The sequence below is a fragment of the Oncorhynchus gorbuscha genome, linkage group LG12 (genome assembly GCF_021184085.1).
Source record: "Oncorhynchus gorbuscha isolate QuinsamMale2020 ecotype Even-year linkage group LG12, OgorEven_v1.0, whole genome shotgun sequence".
NCBI classification, from domain to species: Eukaryota; Metazoa; Chordata; class Actinopteri; order Salmoniformes; family Salmonidae; genus Oncorhynchus; species Oncorhynchus gorbuscha.
Window position 1 is genome coordinate 40,737,600 of NC_060184.1, and position 19,108 is coordinate 40,756,707.

At 44.7% G+C, this 19,108-nt stretch overlaps 2 protein-coding genes across 3 annotated transcripts in view; one reads left to right on the forward strand and one right to left on the reverse strand.

Annotated features, from left to right (window-relative positions):
- The first annotated feature begins 7,655 nt into the window (after positions 1-7,655).
- On the forward strand, positions 7,656-18,405 carry drc1 (dynein regulatory complex subunit 1 homolog (Chlamydomonas)). The gene is made up of 16 exons (XM_046292119.1): positions 7,656-7,897; positions 8,261-8,348; positions 8,466-8,578; positions 8,848-9,031; positions 9,117-9,254; positions 11,238-11,324; positions 11,455-11,577; positions 11,666-11,805; positions 15,530-15,664; positions 16,116-16,572; positions 16,715-16,804; positions 16,936-17,022; positions 17,152-17,297; positions 17,740-17,892; positions 18,039-18,141; positions 18,256-18,405. The coding sequence occupies exons 1-16, from the start codon at positions 7,770-7,772 to the stop codon at positions 18,310-18,312; spliced, it is 2,229 nt and encodes a 742-aa protein (XP_046148075.1). The 5' UTR covers positions 7,656-7,769; the 3' UTR covers positions 18,313-18,405.
- A 13-nt stretch (positions 18,406-18,418) lies between these two features.
- Positions 18,419-19,108, reverse strand: part of LOC123991013 (otoferlin-like) — a 157,913-nt gene continuing 157,223 nt past the window's right edge. For both annotated transcript variants that reach the window (XM_046292118.1, XM_046292117.1), the window contains exon 45: positions 18,419-18,835. In XM_046292118.1, coding sequence (XP_046148074.1) covers positions 18,649-18,835 — 187 coding nt within the window. In that variant the 3' untranslated portion in view covers positions 18,419-18,648. The remainder of the gene's footprint in view (positions 18,836-19,108) is intronic.

A 19,108-nucleotide genomic window follows, 5' to 3' on the forward strand; every position in this document is an offset into this window, starting at 1 on the left:
GAAGGTACAGGACTTACTGGACTGTGGAGACGCACTGGAGGTCTGATGTGTGGGACCGGTATAGGTGGCACTGGGCTGATGACACACACCTCAGGGCGAGTGCGAGGAGGAGGCACAGGACGTACTGGACTGTGGAGGCGCACTGGAGGTCTGGAGCATAGGACTATTTTCGCCCTGCAAATGCGGGGCGCTGGCACAGGACGCACTGGGCTGTGCAGACGCACCGGAGACACAGTGCACAGAACGGCTCAGGATATCCTGGTCCAAGGAGGTGTACTGGAGACCAGGAGCGCTGAGCCGGCACCATCCTTCCTGGCTGGATGCCCAGTCTAGCCCGGCCAATGCGGGGAGCTGGAATACAGCGCACCGGGCTATGAATGTGAACTGGAGACACCGTGCGCATCACTGCCTAGCATCACTGCCTAGCATCACTGCATAACACGCTCCTCAGCACGCCCGCTCCGCAACGCTCACAATGCTAGCACTTCTCTCTGGAATCTTGAGTTGAGCTCCTCACTCGACTCCCTGACTGGCTCTGGTTCAGGCCTCGGCTCCGCTGACCACTCCGTGTGTCCCCCCCAAAAGTTTTTTGGGTCTGCCTCTCGTGCTTGTCTCGTTGGTATAACTGCTCGTAATATTGCTGTTCTGCTTTCGCTGCCTCTATCTCCTCCTTAGGACGGCGATACTCCACCGCCTGCGTCCAGGGTCTTGCTCCATCCAGAATCTCCTCCCAGGTCCATTCCTCCTGAACATGCTGCTTGGTCTTTTTGTCGTGGGATCTTCTGTCACGATCGTCGTAATGATGAGACAAAGGTGCAGCATGAATAGAGTTCCACATGTTTTTAATAATACCGAAACTCAGCAAAACAAAACAAACAAGCACAAACGAAACGTGAAGCTACTAGTGTGCACACAGGCACCTAACTGTCAACAAGATCCCACACCAGAAAGTGGGAAACAGGGCTGCCCAAATACGATCCCCAATCAGAGACAACGATAAACAGCTGTCTCTGATTGGGGACCATATCAGGCCAACATAGAAATACAAAACCCCCTAGACCTACAACAACCCTAGACATACAAAACCCTAGACATACAACACTAGAGGACCCACCCTAGTCTCACCTCGACCTAACCAAAATATATAGAAAACAGAGATATCTAATGTCAGAGCGTGACAATTATGTTGAAACATAATAGCGGCGGATGAATGGCACTACAATGTGCCTCAGGATCTTGTCACAGTTTCTCTGTGCATTCAAATTGCCAGCTGTAAAATGCAATTGCCTTAATTATCCGTAGCTTATGCATGCTCATATCATAACCCTACCACTATGGGGCATTCTGTTCAAAACGTTGACATTAGCAAACCACTCACCCACACGATACCATATACATGGTCTGCGGTTGTGAAGCCGTTTGGACGTACTGCCAAATTCTCTAAAACAACATTGGAAACGCCAAATGGTAGAGAAAATAACATTTAATTATTTCGCAACAGCTCTGGTGGACATTCCTGCAGTTGGGATGCCAATTGTATGCTCCCACAAAACTTGAGACATATTTGGGCATTGTGTTGTGTGACAAAACTGTACATTTTAGACTTTTATTGTCCCCCAGCACAAGGTGCACCTGTGTAATGATCATGCTGTTTAATCAGCTTCAACTTTGAATTTGTTCAAATACTTTTGGTTCCCTAAAATGGGAGGACTATGTCCAAAAAGTGCTGTAATTTCTTAACAGTTCACCTGATATACCATCAAATAAAAGCTGACAGTCTGCACTTCATAGTCATTGTATAATTCATTCAAATCCAAAGTGCTGGAGTACAGACCCAAAACTACAAAACATTTGTCACTGTCCTAATATTTTTGGACCTCACTGTATCTGAATTGCAACAGGAGGACTGGGGTGTTGTACCACATGTAAACACTCACAGTTTTAGATGTACATTTATCAGGAATCAACAGAAATGTACTTTTTGTATACATTGTTTGTGTAGATATCCTTATTTCATGTACTTTCTCATAGACATCTGACAGCTCACCAATGGAAGTATGGTTTCCACTGTGTCCAGCATAAATGATAAGCGAAAAATGAAAAGCAACAGCTTTTGTCAAATCAATGAGTGCACAATAACCACTCACACATCTAGAGCACACATTGCCAACCATTGAAAAGACAACCATAATGCTTTGTGTCAAATCAATTATACCTTAAGTGCTGCTTATTCTTTATATATCCACTACTGTATATTGCCAACCGATAGGACTTTGGTGTGATATACAGTATGGCTGTAAATTCCACTGAGAAATTAGAGAAATTTAAAACGTAAAACAGCTCACGCGCAAAGAGTGTGTACGGAATATGAATCCCTTTACACTACATCATCTCTAATCACCATCTCCACAGAAATCAATCTCACATCTATCTGAAATCCTGTCATTTGTATTTCACAAATCCCAAACTACCAGCCCCAATGCAGAATGCTGAACAAATCCAAAAGTAACTCACCTATCACCACTAGGTACATGCCTGCCCAGTAGTCCACAGTGGGTGACAGTTTGGACATGTATTTGTTGTCCTCCTCCATCCTCCTCTTCCACAGACAGACCAGACCAGTAGGGACCCGTATTCACACACCCCAAAGGGTGCCAGCGATAGAATTTTACCTCTGACAGGGAAACAGGCTCTTCTGCTTCTGAGTAATATTGTGAATAACGTGAAGAATAATATTCTTCACATTATTGACATTACCACAGAAAGCATATTCAGTTCCGAGAATCTTTATACACTCACTCTCTATATGCACCCAGATGTGCACATCACACACACACACACACACACACACACACACACACACACACACACACACACACACACACACACACACACACACACACACACACACACACACACACACACACACACACACACACACACACACACACACACACACACACACACACACACACACACACACACATTCACAGACAAGTGCAGTACACACATTCAGTATAGCACCCCCCACTCCCCTTCCCCACTGAGCAAATTAAGATGACGAATGTGAACATTGACTTTAAGTACACTCGCGCAAACACACACACACACACACACAAACACACACACTAAATTTACACATACACTCCTGTCCTGTCCGCTTTCTATGCTCCTGTCAAAATTTCACTTGCATCCCTTTGTGCGAACAGCCTTTTCAGCACTGTGCTTGAGTGTGTGTGTGTGTGTGTGTGTGTGTGTGTGTGTGTGTGTGTGTGTGTGTGTGTGTGTGTGTGTGTGTGTGTGTGTGTGTGTGTGTGTGTGTGTGTGTGTGTGTGTGTGTGTGTGTGTGTGTGTGTGTGTGTGTGTGAGCTGTGGTCGTCCCTACAACGACCTAAGTGCAGGGAAAGCCCCCGGGACCTGTCGTTCCAGAGAATTCTCATCAGAGAGGAGCTGCACCACAGCTTTACTGTAGTATTCATTAAAGTCCACCAAAACAATACAGTATACTGTTGTATTTACTGTTGTATACTGTAATATATATTAGTATTTACAGTTAAATATAGTATAAATACTGTAGTAAAAGAAAACTGTAGTATATATTATAGTAATTAATCTAGCAAAAAAGTAGGTGTTTTTAATAGCCTCCTTTTTTAAAATGAATATATACAATATATGAAATACTTTTGTACACTGTCTAGCATCCAAAATAATAGATAAATATATCTAAATCCCCAAAACATTTTACAACACCTCAACACATCACCAGTGGGATAAGCCAATTTGTTAGTCCATAGTAGATTCTACAAAGCATAAAAATAGATATTTTGCAGTATAAAGGAATTACATATGTTTCCTTATTAAAAAACAGTGTTATTTGTCATGTTTTTGTCATTTTAAAGTGTTTTTACATGGTGCCAAAATCAAGGGACAATTACCACCGCAATTCAAGAAGGACCCCTTTTTAAAACGCTGTCATTATCTTGTAAACACGTGTGCAACACTCAGCAGGTGCTTTAGTGTGTTCTATTCACTCCCTTAATCTTCTGGCAAGGTGAAAAAAAAAAAACTGCCTTTCTGTCCTTGAGCAAGGCAGTTAAGCCCCCAACAACACCTGCTCCCCGGTTGCTGATGACATGGACGTCGATTAAGGCAGCCTCCCGCATCGCTCTGATTCAGAGGGGTTGGGTTAAAAGCGGAAAACACATTTCGGTTGAATGCATTAAGTTGTGAAACTGACAAGGTATCCCCTTTCCCTTGTGGCTGGGCTGGTTGGACAAGGTCATGCTCCGCTCTCAAAGGGCCATCAGAGGCTTTGATGTGGAAAATAGACATTCCCTCTACTGACGCGATAGTCTTCTTTCAGGGGAAAAAAGGTGTGGAAATAACACTGAATGTTAGTTGAAATGAGAAGCGGCAAGTAACATAAATGCTAATGCTAATAATGCTAATTTATGATATACAGTGCCTTCAGAAAGTATTCATTACCCTTTACTTGTAGGCCGTCATTGTAAATAAGAATTTGTTCTTAACTGACTTGCCTAGTTAAATAAAGGTTCAATTCAAATGTTGTTGTGCTACTGTACAGTGTGAATTCAAGTTGATACTGACAACATGAAAATATGTTTTTACACATTTTTGAAAATGTATTGAAAATGAAATATAGAAATATATCTACATAAGTATTCACACCCGAGTCAATACTTTGTAGAAGCACATTTGGCAGTGGTCACAGCTGTGAGCTTTCTACACCTGGATTGTGCAACATTTGCCCATTATTATTTTCAAAATGATTCAAGCTCTGTTGTTGATCATTGCTTGACAACCATTTTCAGGTCTTGCCATAGATTTTCAAGAAAATTTAAGTCAAAACTATAACTCGGCCACTCAGGAAGATTCAATATCTTCTTGGTAAGAAACTCCAGTGTAGATTTGGCCTTGTGTTTTAAATTATTGTCCTGCTAAAAGGTGAATTCATCTCCTAGAATCTGGTGGAAAATAGACAGAACCAGGTTTTCCTGTAGGATTTTGCCTTTGCTTAGCTCCATTCCATATAATTTTTATACTGAAAAAGTCCCCAGTCCTTAACGATTACAAGCACACCCATAACATGATGCAACTACCATTATGCTTGAAAATATGGAGAGTGGTGCTCAGTAATCTGTTCTATTGGATTTGACCCAAACATAACACAGAGAGGTGGCTGCCTACCTACAGACTTGATATAATTTGCCACTTTAATAAACAGAACACTAGTCACTTTATTAATGCCACTTGAAGAATGTTTACATATCTCGCATTACTCATCTCAATGTATATACTGTATACTGTATCCTTCACTATCTATTCTTTACTATCTATTGCATCTTAGCCGCTCTGTCACTGCTCATCCATATATTTTATACACTTGCAATAACATCTGCTAAACATGTGTATGTGACCAATAGAAAGTGATTTGATTTGACTTGTTAATCACATTTTTACTCCTGAACTTATTTAGGCTTGCCATAACAACGAGGTTGAGTACTTATGACATTTCAGCTTTTCATTTTTTATTAATTTGTCAAAATTTCTAAAAACATAACTCCACTATGACATTATGGGATATTGTGTGTAGGCCAGTGACTAAAAAAATCAAAATAGAATCATTTAAAAATTCAGTCTGTAACACAACAAAATGTTATAAAGTTAAGGGGTCTGGATACTTTCTGAAAGCACTGTAATACAGCATAATACTTCAACACTATTTAACATAATCAAAAGTTGCATAAATAGCATTTATACACTCCACTACTATCATACTCCTGCCCGGCTCTCTGTACACAATCTCATCAGCCGTTGGGCTCCAAGCCTCAGAACAGAACTCAGACTCTTCACTCAGACCGCTAAATGTGCGATTAACATGAACGTAGAGGTGCTTAGGAAGACGACTGAAGCCTCAACCAGGTAGATTAGAATATGTGTGTGTGTGTGTGTGTGTGTGTGTGTGTGTGTGTGTGTGTGTGTGTGTGAGTAGGTGAGTGAGACAGAGGACATCCAGAGGCTGTCAGAGGGTAGATGGGGTGCAGTGTGTAGAAATGTAATGCACAGGACCAGAAATACCTCAACAGCTAAAGGAGACAAAACTAAGAGCCAGAAAGAAATAACTCATGCAGGTAGACCAGGAAGACAAATGCGTTACACAACCTGACTGAACCACATTCTCATCAAAGATACATTTAACACAGCATCCTCGCTTTGAATAGAGTATTCCCTTTGCCAGGATGTGTGCAAATGGTTAGGCATATGATGAGCTCCTAAAGACATATATGTCTGGATCAGGACTCAGGAGAGAGAACAACATCAGAGACAGAAAAACTCTCTGTTAATAATGCATAGTCCATACTGAACAAAGATATAAACGCAACACGCGACAATTTCAAAGATTTTACTGAGTTACAGTTCATATAACGAAATCAGTCAATTTAAATAAATTCATTAGGCCCTAATCTATGGACTTCACATGACTGGGCAGGGGCGCAGCCATGGGTAGGCCTAGGGAGTTGTTGGGAGCCCACCCAAAGGGTAGCCAGGCCCAGCAAATCAGAATGAGTCCCCTCCCCCCACCGGTTGGACATACTTCATAATTCTCTAAGACAATGCTGGAGTCGGCTTATGGTAGAGAAATGAACCTTACATTCTCTGGCAATAGCTCTCGTGGACAGTCCTGCAGTCAGCATGCTAATTGTACGCTCCCTCAAAACTTTAGAAATCTGTGACATTGTGTTGTGTGACAAAATGGCACATTTTAGACTGGACTTTTATTGTCCCCAGCACAAGATACACGTGTGTAAAGATTGTGTTGTTTAATCAGCTTCTTGATATACCACATCTGTCAGGTGGATGGATTATCTTTGGTCACTAACAGGGAGGTAAACAAATTTGTGCACAAAATATGAAAGAAATAATCTTTCTGTGCATATGGAACATTTCTGGGATCTTTTATTTCAGCTCATGAAACACTTGACATGTTGCGTTTATATTTTTGTTCAGTATACTAGGGTCTGTATTGATGAAGCTCTCTCATGCACAGGAAATAAGTTCATTCCACACCGCAAGTTATAGATTCATAAATAAAGAGTGTAACCCCAATGGCAGGCTGTGAGAGTGGAGATATTCAGGGAGAAATATGCTGCTTGTTTTGTAGGAAACTGAACATCCAAAGACCTTTAGCCCACATGAGATCAAATACGATCTGGTTTTATAAACTTTTCATGAATAGAAAATAGTTAGATCAGCAGAATTCTAACATTATCCCACACGTGGGATGTTTCTCAACATTGACACTGAAGCTGATTTTCTTGTTAAATAACTACTCAGTATGTATAGGTCTTGACATGAATTGGGTACTAACCAGGGCAAAAATAGACAGTGTACCAAATGCCCATTATTTGTATTTACCAAATGTATTATTGTATTATTATTATTAGACTTGAGCAATAATAGTCTGAGATGTGAGGATAGCCTACCCTGTCTATTCCACATTAGAAGAAAGGTTATAATTTAATTTTCTGATTCACTTTTATTTCATAATCAGTAGCAAAGCGCGACATTTCACTGCAGTTCACATTTCATTCCGGTAGGGTGCAGAATATCCTACTTTTTTAGACTGGCCACCGTACCCATAGCAACAATTACAACAACAAATCATCATATAGTGAGTGATGTTGACACTTTCCACTTTTGTGTAGAAGCGAAGTAATAAGCTTAACTAGATAGCTAGCTAAGAAAAAATGAGTCAAGCCGGTAACCTACGCGAGGATACGGAGGAGGCTGGACCTTCCGTGGACTCTGAAAATCCAGAGGAGAGAATTGCAGCCCGTCGCCTCCGGATAGCTGCACGAAGTGAAGCCAAGAAAAGGTAGCTAACGTTAGCTGGCTTCTGTTTGAGATAGCACCTGTTAGCCGCCTGTTAAACTTTTAGCTTAGCTGTTTAGCTATTCCTGTTGAAGGTGTACTCTGTCCTCTGGATAATTTTGCATGCCCAATTTTTCAGTTTTTGATTTGTTAAAAAAGTTTGAAATATCCAATAAATGTCGTTCCACTTCATGATTGTGTCCCACTTGTTGTTGATTCTTCACAAAAAAATACAGTTTTATATCTTTATGTTTGAAGCCTGAAATGTGGCAAAAGGTCGCAAAGTTCAAGGGGGCCGAATACTTTCGCAAGGCACTGTATATAGTACATGCCAAAATAAGATGTTCTTTTCCCATCTGTCATTCAGACAAGAACTGGGAGATGACTCCCGTGAAAAGAAAGAAATCAAAGAGGAGGCCAGGAAAAGCCAGCATCAAGTGGAACAGAGTGAGAAGGTACCATTAGACCTATGTTATTGTTAGCATTAGAAATTCATTTGAAGCAATGAAACATAACGTCAACACAACACAACACAGACATACTTACATGTCTCCTTCTCTCATTCCCCCCAGCGTATGATAAAGCTGCAGAGTGATGGGACGGAGCTGGTTACCAACATCCAGGTAGCAGCTGATTCTAGGGAATCGCAGCGTCAAACAGAGGTGGAGGAGGCCCACAGACTCAGGTACCATACCCAGGATCAGTGACTGTGCCCTGCAGCAGTTGTAGTGGAAGTGCTCCCTCTGTTGACCATGGACTGTAAATGCGTATCTCATTATCACAAAAAGCAGGTCAAACTAATACTACAACCTCACAGCACCGCTCAACAAACAAACTCTTCTACCAATAATTGGAACGTTGTTGACTATCAACCAAACATTCATGTGTTCCAACCCTCCTCTCCTCTCCGACTTCCCTCTATCTCTCTCCCCTCCCACCCCTTCCCCTGAGCAGGGTGGAGAAGCTGGAGAATGAGGCCAAGTCGAGCCTGGAGAAGTTTGAGGAGATCACCAGGAAGTGGACGGTGGCAAAGATGAAGGAGATCCCCCAGGACCTGAGAGACTCTCTGAGCAGCCAGCAGCAGCTGTGTGCCCTGCTCATAGAGGACAAGAACAAACTCATCCACGAGTTGCAGAAGGTAGTGTGTGTGTGTGTGTGTGTGTGTGTGCTTGTGTGTATTAATTTGTTTTGTCTGTATGTATAATGTGTTTGTGCGTGTGTAGGAGATGAAGTTAAGTGACGATCGCTACGTCAAAGATCTAAAGAAGCAGGCAGAGGATGTGGACCTGATGATTGAGAGGATGGAGGACCAGGTCAAGTTTCTGATGGGCTCCTACAGGGATGAACTGGACCAGATAGAGGTGGGACACATTCAGAATCAGTGTTTAATACTCACATGTACAGGCTTGCAGGGTACTGTGAAAATCTTAGGCTCCGAGCTAAAACATGCAGGACGAATTGAAATAAGAGAATGAAAATGGTGATAAAAAAACAAAAACAATATAAATATAAATAGCACTATATAGTAAAGAGTGTTGAGGACGTGGGGGGGGTGACCATAGGGGGAGCAACATGACCATTTAGAAGGTGTGGGGACCAAGTGAAATAAAAACAATGCAAATTCTAATAAAAACCATCTATAATATACATATTAAAAACTGCAACAGTGATGAATGTAGTTGGGATGTGGGCAGAGTAAAAGTAATTTGCGGGGGTGAGGGGGAAAGGTCCATAGTGGGAGCAGCATGTAAGGTAAGTGACTGTTGAGTGGGTGTGGGGAGGGTGAAAGGTCCATAGTGGGAGCAGCATGTAAGGTAAGTGACCGTTGATTGGGTGTGGGGAGGGGGAAAGGTCCATAGTGGGAGCAGCATGTAAGGTAAGTGACCGTTGAGTGGGTGTGGGGAGGGGGAAAGGTCCATAGTGGGAGCAGCATGTAAGGTAAGTGACTGTTGAGTGGGTGTGGGGAGGGGGAAAGGTCCATAGTGGGAGCAGCATGTAAGGTAAGTGACTGTTGAGTGGGTGTGGGGAGGGTGAAAGGTCCATAGTGGGAGCAGCATGTAAGGTAAGTGACCGTTGAGTGGGTGTGGGGAGGGGGAAAGGTCCATAGTGGGAGCAGCATGTAACGTAAGTGACCGTTGAGTGGGTGTGGGGAGGGGGAAAGGTCCATAGTGGGAGCAGCATGTAAGGTAAGTGACCGTTGAGTGGGTGTGGGGAGGGGGAAAGGTCCATAGGAGAGGGAAGCAGCTGGTTGTGGCTATTCAGCAAACTTTTGACCAGTCTATTCCCATGATGCTCCTGTACTTCCTGTGTCTGAGGAATTGAAGCGGGGAGAACAGGACGTGGCTGGGGTCCTTAATGATCGTCTTGGCCTTCCTGCGACACCTGGTGTTGTAGGTGTCATGTAGGGCAGTCGTGTATGCCGTTGGAATTTGAAGTTATTGACCGTCTCCATGGCGGCCCGGTTGATGAGGATGGGGGCGTGTCCAGCCTGGTTCCTCCTGAAGTCCACAATCAGCTCCTTTGTTTTGCTAATGTTGTGGGAGAGGTTGTTTACCTGGCACCATGCCGTCAGAGTGCCTACCTCCTCCCTGTAGGGTGTCGTTGTTGGTATGCAGGCTGTTATGTACGTTATGTTGGGGATATACGGACTGTTATGTCGTCAGCGAATTTGATGATGGAGTTGGAACTGTGTGAGGCCATGCAGTTGTGGGTATACAGGGAATACAGGAGGGGACTGAGGACGCACCATTGTGGGGCCCCCATGTTGAGAATGAGTGTCAAGAAGGTAATGTTGCCTAACTTCCCCACCTTGGGGTGGCCCGTCAGGAAGTCCAGGACACAGTTGCATAGGGAGGAGTTCAGACCCAGGGCCATGAGCTTTGTGATGAGCTTATAGGGCACTATGGTACTTATGGCCGAGCTGTAGTCGATGAACATCATCTACACATTCCCTAGGGGTCACCCCTTGGTGGGTGGTCCACGAGCTGACATGAAAGATATGAGCCAGGTGGGAGGACCTAAAGGAGGACGGGCTCATTGTATTGGGTGGAATGGAATTAATGGAAAGGAGTCAAACATGTGGTTTCCATACGTTGAATGTGTTTGATACCATTCCAATTATTCCATTCCAGCCATTACAATAAATACATCCTCCAATAGCTCGTCCCATCAGCCTCCACTGAGCCACCTTCTGTCTCCCCTGACCATGCAGTGTCCTGCCGACTTTGAGTGGGGCTGTTTCCTGCGTTTGGTTGGTTTTTGGTCACCAGGATGGTTATTGTGGTTGTTGACATGTTCATTGATCTGTTTGTTGATGGTTGTTGACCTGCTCCTGTTTTGTGCAGAATTCCTTTGAGCATGAGCGGAAGATCCTACTCACAGGGAACAGGAAGAAATGGGAACAGTACACGAAGGAGCGCCGGGACAAAGAGGTAAATAAGATTCAAATGAATACACTCTCTTCTCTCCCTGAAAATATACTTGAACTTTTGTGTCTCTCTTTGTCTCTCCTTTCTCTCTCTCTCTCTCTCTCTCTCTCTCTCTCTCTCTCTCTCTCTCTAGCTGGAGAACGTGACGCAGAGGATGAAGAGGGTGGAGGAGTATGAGGTGTTGCTGCAGCAGCTGAGGACAGAGGACACGGAGGAATACAATATGATCAAGATCAAACTGGACACAGATGTTCAGGTAGACGGAAAATATGAAAAAGTGGAACGAGTATGCAGGTATGTTAGGGACTGTATTTAAATGAGCTGTGGTGTGTGTGTTTGTGTAGATCTTGGAGCAGCAGCTGCAGCAGATGAAGGCTACGTACCAGCTGAACCAGGAGAAGCTGGAGTACAACTTCCAGGTGCTAAAGAAGAGAGACGAAGAGAACACCATCACCAAGTCCCAGCAGAAGAGAAAGATCACCAGGTAGCTACATCTACAATGATTCAAAAAGTATTCAGACCCCTTCACCACCCTTCATCCATCTACTCACAATACCCCATAATGACAAAGTAAAAACAGGTTTTTGAAATATCACATTTAAGTATTCAGACCCTTTACTCACTACTTTGTTGAAGCACTTTTGGCAGCGATTACAGCCTCAAGTTTTCTTGGGTATGACGCTACAAGCTTGGCACACCTGAATTTGGGGAGTTTCTCCCATTCTTCTTTGCAGATCCTCTCAAGCTCTGTTGGGTAGGATGGGGAGCATCGCTGCTCAAGTTATTTTCAGTTCTCTTCAGAGATGTTTGATCGTATTCAAGTCTGGGCTCTGGCTGGGCCACTCATGGACATTCAGAGACTTGTCCCGAAGCCACTTCTGCGTTGTCTTGGCTGTGTGCCTAGGGTCGTTATCCTGTTGGAAGGTGAACCTTTGCCCCAGTCAGTCTCTTTGAATAATTCATTCCAATCATTTTAAAGTTAACAGCAGGTATTTTGCATGTAAGTTTAAGTATTTTGATATCTTCACAAATCTACAAAACAGCTGTTTTACATCCTGAGTGCTCTGGAGCAGGTTTTCATCAAGGATCTCTCAGTACTTTGCTTTGTTAATCTTTCCCTTGATCCTGACTAGTCTCTCAGTCCTTGCCGCTGAAAAACATCCAAACAGCACGATGCTGCCACCACCATGCTTCACCGTAGGGATGGGATTGGCCAGGTGATGAGCGTCACCTGGTTTCCTCCAGACGTGGCACTTGGCATTCAGGCCAAAGAGTTCTATCTTGGTTTCATAAGACCAGAAGAATCTAGTTTCTCATGGTCTGCGAGTCCTTTAGGTGTCTTTTGGCAATCTCTAGCTGTCATGTGCCTTTTACTGAGGAGTGGCTTCCGTCTGGCCATTCTACCATAAAAGCCTTATTGGTGGAGTGCTGCAGAGATGGTTGTCCTTCTGGAAGGTTCTCCCATCTCCACAGAGGAACTCTGGAGCTTGGGTTCTTGGTCACCTCCCTGAGGTGTTTGGCTGCTGGGCCAGCTCTAGGAAGAGTCTTGTTGGGTCCAAATTTCTTCCATTTAAGAATGATGAAGGTCACAAATGTTTTGATACTGTTCCCCAGTCCTGTGCCTCGACACAATCCTGTCTCGGAGGTCTATTGACAATTCCTTTGACCTCGTGGCTTGGTTTTTGCTCTGACATGCACTGTCAACTGTGGGACCCTATGCCTTGTGGCTTCCAAATCATGTCCAATCAGATGATCAATGGAAAAACATGTAATCAAATCAAAGTGTATTTGTCACGTGGGCCAAACAACCTTCCAGTGAAATGCTTACTTATAAGCCCTTACCAACAGTGCAATTTTTAAGTAAAAAATAGGTATTAGGTAAACAATAGAGAAGTAAATAAAAAAAAATAAAAACAGTAGTGAGGCTATATACAGGTGGTACTGGTAGTCGGGGTATTTGAGGTAATATGTACAAGTAGGTATAGTTAAACTGACTATGCATAGATGATAAACAGAGAGTAGCAGCAGCGTAAAAGAGGGGGTTGGCAGGGGGGGGGGGGAACAATGCAAATAGTCCGTGTAGTCATTTGATTACCTTTTCAGGAGCCTTATGGCTTGTGGACAAAAGCTTTTGAGAAGCCTTTTGGTCCTAGACTTGGCACTCCGGTACCGCTTGCCGTGCAGTAGCAGAGCGAACAGTCTATGACTGAGGTGGCTGGGGTCTTTGACAATTTTTAGGGCTTTCCTCTGACACTGCCTGGTGTAGAGGTCCTGGATGGCAGTCAGCTTAGCCCCAGTGATGTACTGGGCCATACGCACTACCCTCTGTAGTGCCTTGCGGTTGGATACCGAGCATTTGCTGCAACCAGTCAGGATGCTCTCGATGTTGCAGCTGTAGAACCTTTTGATGATCTGACGACCCGTGCCAAATCTTTTCAGTCTCCTGATGGGGAATAGGTTTTGTTGTGCCCTCTTCACAACTATCTTGGTGTGTTTGGACCATTCTAGATTGTTGGTGATGTGGACACTTCTCAACCTGCTCCACTACAGTCCCGTCGATGAGAATGGGGGCGTGCCCGGTCCTCCTTTTCCTGTAGTCCACAATCATCTCCTTTGTCTTGATTACGTTGAGGTATAGGTTGTTATTCTGGCACCACCCGGCCAAGTCTCTGACCTCCTCCCTATAGGCTGTCTCGTCATTGTTGGTCAGCAGACCTACAACTGTTGTGTTGTCTGCAAACTTAATGATGGTGTTGGAGTCGTGCCTGGCCATGCAGTGAGGGTGAACAGGGAGTACAGGTGGGACTGAGCACGCACCCCTCAGGGGCCCCAGTGTTGAGGATCAGCGTGGCAGATGTGTTTTTGTCTACCCTTACTACCTAGGGGTGGCCCGTCAGGAATTCCAGGATCCAGTTGCAGAGGGAGGTGTTTAGTCCCAGGATCCTTAGCTTAGTGATCAGCTTTGAGGGCACTATGGTGTTGAATGCTGAGCTGTAGTCAATGAATAGCATTCTCACGTAGGTGTTCCTTTTCTCCAGGTGGGAAAGGGCAGTGTGGAGTACAAAAGAGATTGCATCATCTGTGGATCTGTTTGAGCGGTATGCAAATTGCCGTGGGTCTAGGGTTTCTGGGATAATGGTGTTGATGTGAGCCATTACCAGTCTTTCAAAGCACTTCATGGCTATGGCTGTAAGTGCTACGGGTCGGTAGTCATTTAGGCAGGTTACCTTAGTGTTCTTGGGCACAGGGACTATGGTGGTCTGCTTGAAGCGTGTTGGTATTACAGACTCGATCAGGGACGCATGTTGAAAATGCCAGTGAAGACACCTGCCAGTTGGTCAGCACATGCCCGGAGCACACGTCCTGGTAATCCGTCTGGCCCAGCGACCTTGTGAATGTTGACCTGTTTAAAGGGCTTACTCACGTTGGCTATGGAGAGTGTGATCACACAGTCGTCCGGAACAGCTGATGCTCTCATGCATGCCTCAGTGTTGCTTGCCTCGAAGTGAGCATAGAAGTGATTTAGCTCGTCTGGTAAATTTGTGTCACTGGCTGTGCTTCCCTTTGTAGTCTATAAAGGTTTGCAGGCCCTGCCATATCTGACGAGCATCGGAGACAGTGTAGTATGATTCAATCTTAGTCCTGTATTGGCGCTTTGCCTATTTGATGGTTCGTTGGAGGGCATAGCAGGATTTCTTATAAGCTTCCGTGTTATAAGCTTCCCGATTCCCAAACCTTGAAAGCAGCAGTTCTACCCTTTAGCTCAGTGCGAATGTTGCCTGTAATCCATGGCTTCTGGTTGGGGTATGTACGTACAGTCACTGTGGGGACAACAGGTATTGTGTGTAGATTAATGAGGAATTGTTTTTATTTAATACATTTTAGAATAAGGCTGTAACTTAACAAAATGTGGAAGAGTCAAGGTGTCTGAATACTTTCCGAATGCACCCTATAACACTATCACTCCACTACAATGTGGCGTTGAATTTCTGAGTTCTGTTTCCACCGCTGTCCGCTTCTGTGGTGCTGAATCGCCAATCTCTTCTATCACAGTGGATTTGTTTACTTTAGCACCATTAGTTATTTTAAACCTATTGACAAAAGTCGACAACAGTTTGGGGCTGTAGTTTGGGGGAAACTGGTTATCTTGTAAATAACACTTATACCTGTGTAGTTTTGCTGTAGTTACTGGGACTTTTATCATCTAGACTGCAGGATGTTGTCAACAACCTGAAGATCAAGTGTGCCAACCAGGAGAAGCAGTCTCGGGAGGAGAACCAGAACCTCACTGACGACTACACACGCATCATGCAACAGTACAAACACATGCAGAAGAAGATGAGGTGAGTAACACACACACCCATGGATACACACATGGACACACACATACAGATACACACACACACACACACACACACACACACACACACACACACACACACACACACACACACACACACACACACACACACACACACACACACACACACACACACACACACACACACACACACACACACACACACACACACACACACACACACACACACACACACACACACACACACACACACACACACACACACAAAGAGAATGTAATTGTCAGTCTTTGCATTTTCATTTTCTCTCCCTGTCTAACGCTATAACCCAGGGATGGTCAAAACTGCAATTTAACTGTACCGAGCAGACCAACAAATGTCACGTCAAGTGCAATGTCTCAAGCACTTGGGGAGACTTCGACACAATGCCCATTCTTACTAATAAGTCTATGCTCTTTCCCCTCCTTCCATTCAGGCACTTTGCGGCCATCGATGCCAAGAAGTTTGAGGAGGTGTGGCTGATGAACGAGGAGGAGGTCAAGGCGCTGGTGGAGAAGGCCCTGGATACAGACCGGCTGGTCCACGAGCAGCAGTTGGGCCTGGCCTGGCAGCGCCCATCACTGGCTTTCATGGAGCGCTCCGGCCCCCTCCAGCCCCAGAGACAGACCCAGAAGACTGCGCACCAGGCAATCTCCGAGCTGCTCCAGCTTGGGCAGACCAGTGGCCTGGGGAAGGGGAAGTACCAGGAGGCCGGGGTTGGGCCTGGGGCAGAGAGCCCTGGGTTGGCTGTGGAGGTGTATGACTCAGGAGCAGGGCTGGAGAGTGGGAGCAGTGAGGTGCAGAGAGAGAGGGAAGGGAGTGAGGGGGAGCACAGTGGGACGGTGTCGGTGAAGATGGTCAAGAAGCTCCTGGAGCTGCTGTGTGACGAGGCGGTGAGCGGGCTAAGAGTTTGTGTGTCTGTATGACAGAGGAATAGAGGGAGGAAGAGGAACTGTGTCATCTAACTCAACTAGTTCAACATTTAGCCTTTACAGCTTCTCTGTCTCTCTCTCCTTCCCTCCCTCACCTCCATAGGGTTTTCTGATAGAGAGTAAACTTCTGAAGCTTCTCTCTCCACTGGAGAAGGATGAACAGTCCCTCATGAAGCTGGACTCCATCTTCACTGTGAGTTACAACGTGACGGCAATATGTATGTTATTTCACCTGTAACTATACATTTACTGTCACATAAACACATGACAGGCGCGACAGAGGAGCTGTGTCAGTGTTGTCTCCGCTCTGTTCTTCTCTGCCAGGCCATGGGGATCGAGAGCGAGGAGGACGTGTACAAGCTGGCGGATTTCTTCATGAAGTACAAACATACACAAGGGGAGCTGACCCAGGTAAGGAGGGGGGGGAGAAGAGAGGGGAGGGAGGGAAGAAGGCTGATGTTAGTAGCCATGATGATGTCTTGTAAGAATGATCATAAAACATGATCCCCCTGTTTCTTTTCTTATTTTTTTTGTATTCAGGATGTGTCTGCAAAATGGGGCGTGGCCAGTCCTCAGGCGGAGCGAGGGGAGTTTGCCTCCTCCTGCAGCCCGCCGTCTGACCTCATCCATCCCAATGATGTCCTGGTGGCCCTGCGGGCCTTCACTGCTCAACACTGCCGGCCCAGGTCAGCACTGGGGCTCTCTGTTTCAATACCCAAACTAGCATACCACTTATAATCAAGCAATGTATTGGGCATGCATTCTAAGTGCCTTGCCCATGTATTAAGCAAAGGGGTGTAGTAAAGGATCAATATCCCGATGCAACACAGAGGTATATTGGCCATATACCACAAACCCCCCGACGTGCCTTATTGGTATTAAAAACAGCTTAGGCTGCTCTTAGGTACGCCGCAACACAGAATACCTGGATACCGCCCTTAGCCCTGGTATATTGGCCATATACCACAACCCCTCGGGCCTCATTTATTAATTATGTGGTGACACGTTGGACTCAATACGGCGAACTTAAATCAGTGTAGAAACCACCTTACAAATGTTATGTGGGGAAGCGTAACTTTACACACAATATTTCTCACAATGAAAGTGATGATTGTGACATTTCCCCAGAGAGTTAGCTGCCTCTCACCAGCCCAGTATGCTGGGTCTAGGAGGGAGAGATGACACCGAAGACGCTGCTTACTGGGAGGCCATGGGTGACGTCATCCCTGAGGCCAAACTCAAGATCTGGGGCGCCCTGGAGGCAGCACTTGACAAGTACCAGTGAGTACCACACACTCGCCCACACACACATACACGTGATGACAAGATAGTAGCGGCCTCGTATGGAGTTACAAAACAGGTGATATAAAAAGTGGTGATCGATTGAGCGTCATTTTGATTGATTATTTGAATCTGTCTGTTCCTAGCATTGTTCTGACAGAGAGGTCCAAGTTCATCACAGACACACAGAGCCTGAAACAGCAGAACACGGAGCTACGGATGCTGCTTCACCAATACGTCAACTCCAGGGTATGTGTGGTGTGTGTGTGTGTGCCTGTGATTGCATCGAGAGGGTTTGTGTCTTAGAATGTGTTTGCTAATTTAATGACACGTCCACTGAACCTATCTACATTCTTCTCATAGGTCAATGCTGAGCTGGAGATCCCGCCCAACCTGGTGATGCAGTTGGCTCCTGAGTGAACAAACTGACTAATCGGGAAGAGCACACACAAACCCACAGTGCAGTTGAAATGCTTCAATATTTAATGATGAAAATAAAGCACTTCATCAACATATGGTATGAGAATTGATGTTTAACACTTTTAATAGAAAATATAAAGTGCATAATGGGAGTATTACCTTATAGTAAAGTAGAATGTATAGAAGATTATACCAACAATATGTGATAATAGTGCAATGCATTAGAGCGTGTACAAAGAGCCTTTCAAATACCAACAATGCTTAAGAGAGTGCAAATACACTCAGGGATCAGGCACATTGAGAGAAAGTTTGCATGTGTGTGGTTGATAAGTGTGTTCAGCCAGCGATGTTGAAGATCTTGTTGCTGAGGGCAGAGGGCATGGAGAAGAAGAGCAGGCCCAGGAACAGTAGTCCCAGGACTGCCCCCAGCAGTAGAACACAGTGCAGCTTGTAGTGCCTCCAGGCCAGGATACACACCACATGCATTGGGCTCAGCAACCACGACAGACTGGTATTGGGACGACTGCAGGAAGAGATGTTTACACACACACACAAAACTGAAATGTACACGCACGGACACACAAACACTACTAATAACGAGTCATATTGATACATATTGAAACACACAAAGAACACAACGACACACACTGGACGACACATTGTAACCAGATACAAACCCAACAGTTGTCAAAATTGTTATTTCAATTAATTCCATTTATTTAAGATCATTGTTAAAACAGACAAAATGTTTGTATTGCATACTCATCAACAGGATAATATAATAGACTTAGTGTTA